This window comes from Pelobates fuscus, chromosome 11 (assembly GCF_036172605.1).
Source record: "Pelobates fuscus isolate aPelFus1 chromosome 11, aPelFus1.pri, whole genome shotgun sequence".
Lineage (NCBI taxonomy): Eukaryota > Metazoa > Chordata > Amphibia > Anura > Pelobatidae > Pelobates > Pelobates fuscus.
In genome coordinates, this window is record NC_086327.1 from 129617646 (window position 1) to 129628371 (window position 10726).

Sequence of the window (10726 nt, forward strand, 5' to 3'; positions counted from 1 at the left end):
AGGTACCACAAGCCAGGGAGGTGCAGCACTACTACCCACAACATCACACCATGGGACAATGCTTTAAGGCCCTGAATTACCCTACTGAGCCGCTTATCTCACCGCAGAGGGGCAGAAACAAACTGCCTGACAACCTAAAGTCACCATACTGGGACTCTCCCCCTGTACAAGGCAGGCATCAGGCTGGACAGCAAATGCCCCTGGGTGGAAAATTGTTTCCCTGCACGGACACCTAATGGGACTGCATTTACCACCAAAGTCGTCAATTCGCTCATCCCACTATGGCAGACCGCACTGCAAACAGACGGATCGCCCGGCCTCCCGACAAGGACGCTTGACTAGCTGCACTGGCCCAACATGGGGTGGACACTCTAATATTATATTACTTTAAACACTTGATTGAGTTACGCTTGTTACCTTACTATTTTATCATATGTCAGTAAGCCAATCTGTATAAACACCTGCATTTGTAATCTTCCCTGACACATCAGACTAAAGCTTAGAAAAGCATAACTTAGCATACAAACTACTTAAAAGCTACACCCTTGAGAGTAGCATTCAGTACTGTGTATTGTTTAGACAGACTGATATTGTATGGAATGCATATCCCTCACTTAAGCCAAGCTAAACATAACCATAATAATGTCTGACACTAAAGCGATGACATGCAATAGAAACGTTAACCCTAAACTACTGTTACCAAACGAAGATGTAACTCATTATAACTAATGCGAATAACCAACGTGTACCTAGCCTGCCTTATTGACATAAAAAATGTGTACGATCCATCTAAATGCTATATAATAGTTAACAAATCTGTATGTTCAAAATGTTGGAGAATGCTGTTGTGGCATTGCTGACAAGCGGATGTTATTCATGCACAGCAAAAATAAAGAATAAAAAAGTCAAGTTTCAGCGTTTGCAGATGACACAAAACTCTATAAAGTAATACGATGTGAGCAAGATATTACTTTGCTGCAGAGGGATTTAGATAGACTGGGTACTCAAATTTAATGTTGAAAAATGCAATGTTATGCACTTCGGCGAAAAGAATACACAAGCAACTTATACCCTTAATGGAAGTGAATCAAGGAGAACACCACACAAGAAGGATTTGGGAATTGTTATAGACAACAAAACTATGCAACAATGTGCAATGTCAATCAGCAGTGGCTGAGGCCAGTAGGGTATTGTCATGCATTAAAAAGGGCATTCATTCTCGGGACGAGAATATCATTTTGCCCCTTTATAAATCACTGGTAAGACCGCATATTGAATATTCTGTGCAATTTTGGGCACCTGTTCTAAAGAAGGATATTATGGCACTAGAAAAAGTGCAGAGGCGGGCTACAAAATTAATAAAAGGAATGGAACATATCAGCTATGAAGAAAGGTTAACAAAGTTAAACCTATTTAGTTTAGAAAAACGTCGCCTGAGAGGGAATATGATAACATTATACAAATATATTCGGTGCCAATACCAACCATTGTTTGGAAATCTATTCACAAACCGGACTTTACATAGGACACGAGGTCATGCGAAGATTTCGTCTAAGGCAAAGAAAAGGTTTGTTTTTTTCTGTAAGAACAATAAGGATGTGGAATTCTCTGCCTGAAGAAGTAGTTTTATCAGAGTCCATACAGATGTTCAAACAGCTACTAGATGCATACTTGCAAAAAACAGAATATTCAAGGATATAATTGTTCTATGTAGGGTAATAACTGCTTGGTCCAAGGATAAATCTGACTGCCATTCTGGGGTCAAGAAGGATTTTTTTCCGTAGTTCGTTACAAAATTGGAAGTGTTTCAAACTGTTTTTTTTATTTTATTTTTTTGCCTTCTTTTGGATCAATAGCAAAAAACAAATGTGGGCTAAACTTGATGGACGCAAGTCTATTTTCAGCTATGTAATGGATTTGATTTTGTCCCTAAATCCAATGCTTTTCTAAGAGTTGGAAAATCACTTTTTACATTGTCTATTTTGGCCTTAGAATTTTAAATCCACTTTGAATTCTCACGTTAGTGAATAACCTTTGAAGTCAAGACTCTTTGCAGGTTGATGCTAAATGTCACATAAATTCCTGGTAGCGGTGGGTAATAGAAAAATGTGAATCCTGCCCATGGATTGGGTGCATCGGCACCATCAGCATCTCAAATTCACTTTAATAAATGAAATAATAATGAGATTTCACTGTCCCTGTAACACGAGCATCTGTTGGTCTCTGGACGTGGCATGTGAACTCCACGACAGAGCTAATATCATAATATGTTAATATTTCGATTGGAAGCTCAGTAGCAGATGGAGAGCTACGACCGACAGCAATTGTGAGAAGTTTATAAAACACACTAAAAACACCCACAGCGCACAAATTGTGTCATGTATATAGTGTTGTTTTTCTCCTGTTTAGGGGAGGGGTCTGCCAATTCTCCTTATAATGTGTAAAAAGGGGACGAGGCCATATGGGAGAGTCTGGCAAAGGCTTGTAGAGTTTGAAATCAAGAAAGATATTTGGCAGCCAATGAAAATAATGAATACTGAGGAGTATAGTTTCGTATCCATAGCTCATATTCACTCATTAGAAGAGGTGATCGAATACCAGACCCATAGACGTCCCCTCCCCAAACACATACAGCTTTACCAAGAGCTGCGCAGTGCGGGGAGATGGGACGCCCCTGGAAATCCCAGGGGGTTATTGATTTATCATCTCATCCAGCCCACCTGAGACCTGTCAAAATATCTGCAGAGTTCAACAGACCAAATAAAATCACCTACCTGAAAAACATGCCGATGGCGTAGGCGACAAGGAAGGAGGTGTCCAGGGATCCGAGAAGCTCCTTATAATTTGACTTTTCTAAAAACAATAAAAGCAGTTATTAAACCAGTAAAAACAAACGAGATTTTAAATTGAACAGAATTTGCAATAAAGGAAGAATAAACATTAGATGACTCTTTACAGGAAGTGTTTAGGAAGGCTGTGCAAGTCACATGCAGGGAGGTGTGATTCAGGCTGCATAAACAAAGTGATTTAACTCCTAAATGGCAGAGAATTGAGAAGTGAGACTACAGGGACATATTCCTTACAGCAAAACTGATTCATTATCTAAAGTTATGTTGGTGACTATAGTGTCCCTTTAAGTCTCAGAAACACATATCTTACTGCTGTGGATTAAACACAGCATTGAGAGGTTAAACCCTGTTCTGGTGCCTTTGGTTTGATTATACTTAACAATGTATCCAGACAACCCCCGTGGCTGGATCTTCTTGGAGGCCATTCCCACCCCTTGCCATATTCTCTCTTGATGCCCTCTTTATTCTCCCCTATTTTCTTTCATTCTTTCCTTCTTTTCTCCCGGGTTTCCTTGTGTTCTGGGTCACTGGGGGTAGAATTCTCTCATTATCTATAATAATGGAGAACTTCCTTTTGTAAACATTGCTTATTGTAACACCCAATTCCGAAGTTTATTGTTATTCTGTTATGACAGACAACTTTATATAATCTTTGCAGACATCTCTATAGATTAACCTGTGTAGCCTCTCTGATGAGCATGTGCCTTAATCATTGCAGACAGTAGCTGGCAAACATTATGTGATGAGCACGTGTTATTCATCAGAATATTTTATTAATCAAAATAAAAATTACAAAAAACAATATGAATTTATTGCCAAAATAAAATTAGGTTTTTTAAAACAATCGTTTAAAAAAAACGATCAAAATCATTAGTTACAGATCATAAATTCTTGTTTTTACTTATCGCCCACTGCAGAGGAATTTTGTTACTAAAATTTTAAAAACACTCATTTAGAACAAATTTGCCAGTAGATGTTGCATTTGTTTTTCCATAATTTTAGAAGCCAACGCAATATACACAGTGAGAATCACGTACATGGCAGAAAACAGAACTTTGTGATCAGTGAAAGTGTTTTGTAAAGTGACTCACAGATATGTTTAATAAGTGATAGTAATTAATGAAAGTTGCAATCGGCTATAATCACCCAACTGCACTGATATTGTTTCATTAGTAGTGCAATAAAAAAGTAATTAGTCACACCCTGCCAATTCGCATCAAACACTGCACAATATGCAGCATTCTTCTGGTACTGACAGGGTTAATGTTTGCACTCCTGTGTAAGGACACTCTTCAAATGGGGGAGGTGGGAGGAAAGAATAAACCACAACCTTTATACTCCCAGAGTGCATCACTCACCAAACGGCGCCCAGTCACACCACGTCGTGTCATTTTCCGAAATATTGGCAGGAGGGTTGGGGAGGGCAGAGCAGTTTTGGTGCAGCTGGCTCTACAGAGTATTTAAAAAATAATAATTATATACACACACACATACACATAATTTAGAAATAATTAAAAATACAATTCTCTCTGCCCGGTTAGAGAGGAATCTGTAATTATCCATTTGTGATGACTGCCGCTTGGACATTTGGAAAAGATTAATAAATAAAAAACACACAAATTCAAAACAATTCCAGCCCCCAGTTGGCCAGCTCTCTGTTAACCGATGGCCGTGGCCCTCTCTATCAGGACAGAGCCACGCAGCTATGAAATTAAGGGACGTGGCTGTGTTTAGCCAGAGGACTGTTTGTGCAAATTGCTCCAAATAGAACACTTTACACTGAGAGTTCTCTAAAACTGGACGACAAACAGAAGATCATCCGTTATATTTATTATTGCATTATCGAGCTTTAATTTAGGGTGACCGAATAATACTACACAGCGTTGTTTAATTAGATGCAATATCATACAGTGTTTATTATATAATAATAATGGTGATATACTGACAGAGAGATTTAATAAGTGATGGCAGAGTGTTTAATAACTGATTTCATAAAACATACATGTGGGTGCAGTAACAATAATATTAGTAAACATGCAGTCATGCTATATGTGACGTTATTACAATAATAATAAGCACACAGATTTCATGGTTTATTATAGGAGTTCATATAATAAAAATACTGAATATTAACCCTTGCATACCTTCACTATGCTGATGGGCTTCCTGGAGAGGTGATAACTGGTATAAATCAGGAAGGTCAGTACGAAGATAAAACCACGATAACTGTAAATAAAAACAGAAATTCATTTACAATGACAAATTTCAGATTAGCGGACAGACGTCTGTTTCATTACCAATGGCGTGGCCTCTATGGATACTGGAGAATAATTTAATGAAGGGCTGGATTGCCCAGGACATAAAACTCTGGCCCAAAACAATGCATGGATTAAACTATTGGAGACATTGTAATACAGACTAAGGACGTGTTCAGAATTTATTCAGACTCGCCAAATTGGAAATTAACTCAAAGGGCACTAATTGTCACTGGATTTGCCTAAAATGGGCCCATTTAGCTCAGAAATAACATCAGCACAGAATCAACCAGCACACCGAGAGTTATTGGATCCCCCCCTTCCCTTCCCTTTCAATAAAGATGTCTCCCACAGCTGGGGGAGGGTCTTTTTTTATTAATCCTCACTATTCTGCATTGGGTGTAAGTGAGAAGGGCCCCATTCCACTGGTCTATAGTGTATAGGGGGTCTCACATTATGTATATATCTGTTTAACCCGTCCGTGACCAACTGGTACATTTTGCATTTTCAGTCATTAGTTTGCAAAAAGCACATGAAATGTCTGAAAGAAACTCTGAAGATATTTAGAAATAATTTAACAATTTTTAGTACATAACCACATTGCCTTAATATTCCCAGCTAGATGGAGATTTGGAGTTTAGGTAACCCCATCTGTTGTTTGTAGTTCATTCTGGATAAAGACTCCACGATGGTACAAGAGAAACATACAGATTAAACAAAATCCCAGTGTCAAAATAGACAAAATGCCATTTCCTTCATTATTTAGTGTGTTGGTTTATTACAAATTTCCACAACAAAAACACAGAAAGATTGAACACATGACAGCGAAACGGAAGAACTAAGATTGTGGTGACTCAATAGCCGAGTAGAAACCTCCATATGAAATATAACCACAGGCTGAGTATTGTGCAAACTATTCCAGATTACTCACAATTAGATAAATGGGGCTTATTCATTCCAACACAGAATTCTCTTTCACTGAACAGCCAGTTTTTATCAACCACTTTGTCATGATCAAAATCTGGGTTTTTATTAAACATCACGAAAACACTTTAACAAAAATCAGGAGAACTTACACCTAAAAAGCACCTTTGCACCATAACCACTATGCTGAGCTATGAAGTTTACAAGGTTGGCGTGCTCCTTTAATGCCAAGGATGTTATAGAGCCTTGATCTGAGAAGATACTGAGATGAAGGCTGCCCCATGTAGACTCAGGACACTTTGCTTACACAAGCACTTTAGTCTGGGTGCAGTGAAAAAGGGGAAATGGATCTGCTTTCATGCAGTTTCTTGGTGTCGTAATAGGGATTGCTGACAGCGGCCGCTCAGTGTCGCGTGACCAGCAGCCGCTCAGTGTCTTAGAGACTGCGTTCTGGCTCTCAGGTGTCCATCACAATTCTAAACATTGCAGCAAAGATCACAAGCCACGTTCATATTTATCTTATAGGGTTATTTACTAAAGTGAGAATTCATAGTGAATTTTAAGGTCAAAATAGCCGAATTGGAAAATGCCTGCTGTGCTTCCAGTGGGGTTAATTTGGCTAAGATGTGTAATTCACTTTGAAATCTCACCGTAATGAACAGCCGGTTAGTAGATGGTCAGATTGTGCTTACAGAGTAGAAGATACCATCCTGAAGATCACGTCCCCCACAGCACGATCAGACATCCTGCCTTTAAAACGAGGTCACTATTCGGGGTGCACCCTAAGATTTGTGGTGATTTTGAGGTGAGGCCTGTATACTGCACGTCTGGGAACACATCATCCAAGCAGGATCAGGAAGCCCCTTTCAAATGAATCTCTTTAGAAAGGCTTATCATCACGTTAACTACTTCCACTTGTCATGTTGGGAGAAACAGGACAGACAAGCGGCTCCTCATCTGATTGCACCCTTTCACCTTTCTCATGTGTTAATTAAACTAGACACTGAGCATTCCATTACAACATTGTTCTTCATAGTTCCAATACCCCACCCCCTCTAGATTGCAAGCTCATGTGACCAAAGTCAGCTAAACCTTTTGTTTCTGATAACATTTATAGTTTGTCTCTTCTTTGCAGTTAACAACTCCCCCCCCCTCCCCCCTCCCCCATAATGCTATACAGCGCTGTGGAATATGGTGGTGCTATATAAATGAATAGATAATATTAAAGCCCAAACAGACAGTAGTTCTGTATTAACCATTTCATGCAATAAGAGTGTAACTGGTGAGATCCTTCACTGCACAATACAAAGCAGAGGCACCAATCACCGGTCAGCCACAACATTAAAACCCCCTGTCTAATATAGCGTAGGTCCCCCTCCTGCTGTAAAAACAGCTCTAATGCGCCAAGGCATGGACTCCAACGTGTCCTGTGGTTTTTGACACCAAGACACTAGCAGCAGATCCTTTACGTCCTGCAAGTTGCCAGGTCTGGCCTCCATAGAGCGGATTTGTTATTCCAGCACATCCCACAGATGCTCGATTGGATTGAGATCTGGGGAGCTTGGAGGCCAAGGCAACACCTTGAATGCTTTGTCGTGTTTCTCAAACGAATCCTGAACAATGTTTGCAGTGTGGCGGGGAACGTTCTCACGCTGTAAGAGGCCACTGCCACCAGAGAACACCGTTACCATGAAGTGGTGTACGTGGTCTGCAACAATCAAAAGCATTGTTTTTCAGCAGTTTGTTTTCAGTAGCTCTGCTGTGTGTTTGGACAAGACGGGCTCGACTTCGCTCCCCACGTGCATCGTTAAGCCTTGGGCACCCATGACCCTGATGCCAGTTTACGACTTGTCCTACATTGCACCACTAGGTAGGTACTAACCACTACATACCAGGAACACCCCACAAGACCGGTCGTTTTGGAGATGCTCTGACCGAGTCGTCTAGCGATCACTATTTGGCCCATGTCAGTCACTCAGATCTTTTCGCTTGCCCATTTTTCCTGCTTCCTGCACATAAAGTTCAAGAACTGACTGTTCGCTTGCTGCCTAATATATCCTACCCCTTGGCAGACAGGTGCCATCCTCTAGAATGTAAGCTCATTGAGCAGGGCCCTCCACCTCTCTATTCCTGTACGTCCAGTGGTCTGGATACAATTACATGTCTGATAGTCCACCCATTGTACAGCGCTACGGAATCTGATGGCGCTATATAAATAATAATAATTGTAATGATATTCACTTCACCTGTTAGTGGTTAAAATGTTGTTGCTGATCAATATACTTTCCCTACACAGGGACAAATCACTGAACAGCACAGTGCACTCAGTATTCGTGGTAGATGGATTTTTATAAGGGGGCAGGAAGGGATGCCATTGTTTTAGTGTTTAGAATTTTTTACTAGAGATAAATTACAGAATCCCTGAAGAATTAACATTCCACACAAAGTGAGTTTTGCTATATGTTCATACTGCTTGATTTAAAGGGACACTATAGTCACCAATACAACTTTAGCTTAAAGGACCACTATAGGCAGCCAGACCACTTCAGCTCAATGAAGTGGTCTGGGTGCCAGGTCCATCTAGGATTAACCCTTTCTGCTGTAAACATAGCAGTTTCAGAGAATTAAGCAGCCTTGCACAGAGAGTCACCACCCCATTACCCGGCCTGGCACAGTGACGCCCCTCCCCCACCCCCCCCCCCCCATTACCAAAACTGGCAATGGGACCACCCCCCCATTACCAAAACTGGCAATGGGACCACCCCCCCCCCATTACCAAAACTGGCAATGGGACCACCCCCCCCCCATTACCAAAACTGGCAATGGGACCACCCCCCCCCATTACCAAAACTGGCAATGGGACCACCCCCCCCCCATTACCAAAACTGGCAATGGGACCACCCCCCCCCCATTACCAAAACTGGCAATGGGACCACCCTCCCCCCATTACCAAAACTGGCAATGGGACCACCCCCCCCCATTACCAAAACTGGCAATGGGACCACCCCCCCCCCCCCCATTACCAAAACTGGCAATGGGACCACCCCCCCCCATTACCAAAACTGGCAATGGGACCACCCCCCCCCCATTACCAAAACTGGCAATGGGACACCCCCCCCCCCATTACCAAAACTGGCAATGGGACACCCCCCCCCCATTACCAAAACTGGCAATGGGACCCCCCCATTACCAAAACTGGCAATGGGACCCCCCCATTACCAAAACTGGCAATGGGACCCCTCCATTACCAAAACTGGCAATGGGACCCCTCCATTACCAAAACTGGCAATGGGACCCCTCCATTACCAAAACTGGCAATGGGACCCCTCCATTACCAAAACTGGCAATGGGACCCCATTACCATACCTGGCAAAGTGACACCCCCTCTCCCCCCCCCCCCCCCCCCCCCCATTACCATACTTGGCAAAGTGACCCTCCATTACCATACCTGGCAAAGTTACCACCACCCCCCCATTACCTGGCCTGGGAAAAGGACCTCCCCCTATTGCCCAGCCTGACAAAAGGACTCCTGCCATTACCCAGCCTAGCAAGGTGACAACCCCCCTCAATTACCCAGCCTGCCATAGTGCGCACCCCCCATTACTCAGCCTGGCACAGTGACCCCCCCATTACAGAGTCTGACACTGTGCCTCCCATTACCCAGCCTGGCACAGTGACCCCCCCCCCATCATTACCCAGCCTGGCACAGTGACTCCCCCCACCCTATTACCCAGCAACACCCCCCCCCCCCCCCCCCCTTGATAAATAGTCAGTCTATGTAGAAGCAGTCAGGGGCCACTCGGGGGCCAGACTCACCGGGCATCTCTGGGCACAGATCGGAGCAGGCGGATAGCTGGGGCCACAGAGGAGGTCATGGTGCCGGTAGGTGGGTGGGTGTGGGGAAGGTCCCGGTCGGTCCCGATGTTTCAGCTCATTCTCCGGCTCCGGGGATTTAACTGCTGATAATGAATGGGAACCAAACACGTGACCAGCGGGGGCGGAGCCAGGACGGTAACCCCGCCCACCCCACTGATACATTGTATCTACTAGTGGACCCCATTGTAGCAACACAGACACAATGTAACAACATAGAGACACAATGTAACAATGCAGACACACTATAACAACGCAGACACAATGTAACAACACTGAGACAGGCATTGCAACACACTGAGATACACACAATGTAACAACACAGACACACAGTGCAACAGCACTGTAACAAAATACAGCAAATACAATGTAACACAGAGTAATATATTTTGCATTCCCAACAGTTCTCATGTTAATAAACAGCCATGAGAGGCTCACACAAAGTAACATACAGAGACACACAATGTAACATGCAAATTAACAATGAGACACACAATGTAACATGCAAACTAACACTGATAATAAAATGTAACAAACTTCAATAATATAAAAGTAATTGCGATTATTCTTAGAATTATTTTTTTTTATATAAAGAATTTGTTCCATAAAAAAAAATCAATTTAAGGGTTTAAATGATTACATCAGGACAATCTCCTCTTTCAGCTCAGATCTTTACAGTCAGTTTATTAAAGGGTTAAATCAGGCCCCATCTTTACAGTCAGTTTATTAAAGGGTTAAATAAAGGTCCCATCTTTACAGTCAGTTTATTAAAGGGTTAAATAAAGGTCCCAGCTTTACAGTCAGTTTATTAAAGGGTTAAATAAA

The 10726-nt window shown here is 42.2% G+C and overlaps 1 protein-coding gene across 1 annotated transcript in view; it reads right to left on the reverse strand.

Moving 5' to 3' along the window:
- LOC134577992 (glucose-6-phosphate exchanger SLC37A2-like) overlaps positions 1 to 9979 on the reverse strand; it is a 37067-nt gene extending 27088 nt beyond the window's left edge. The window contains exons 1-4 of the mRNA XM_063436952.1: positions 9845 to 9979; positions 4994 to 5075; positions 4208 to 4298; positions 2775 to 2853 (exon numbers count right to left, since the gene is read on the reverse strand). Of these exons, the coding sequence (XP_063293022.1) occupies positions 2775 to 2853; positions 4208 to 4298; positions 4994 to 5075; positions 9845 to 9903 (311 nt within the window). The 5' untranslated portion in view covers positions 9904 to 9979. The remainder of the gene's footprint in view (positions 1 to 2774; positions 2854 to 4207; positions 4299 to 4993; positions 5076 to 9844) is intronic.
- Between the last annotated feature and the right edge of the window lie 747 nt (positions 9980 to 10726).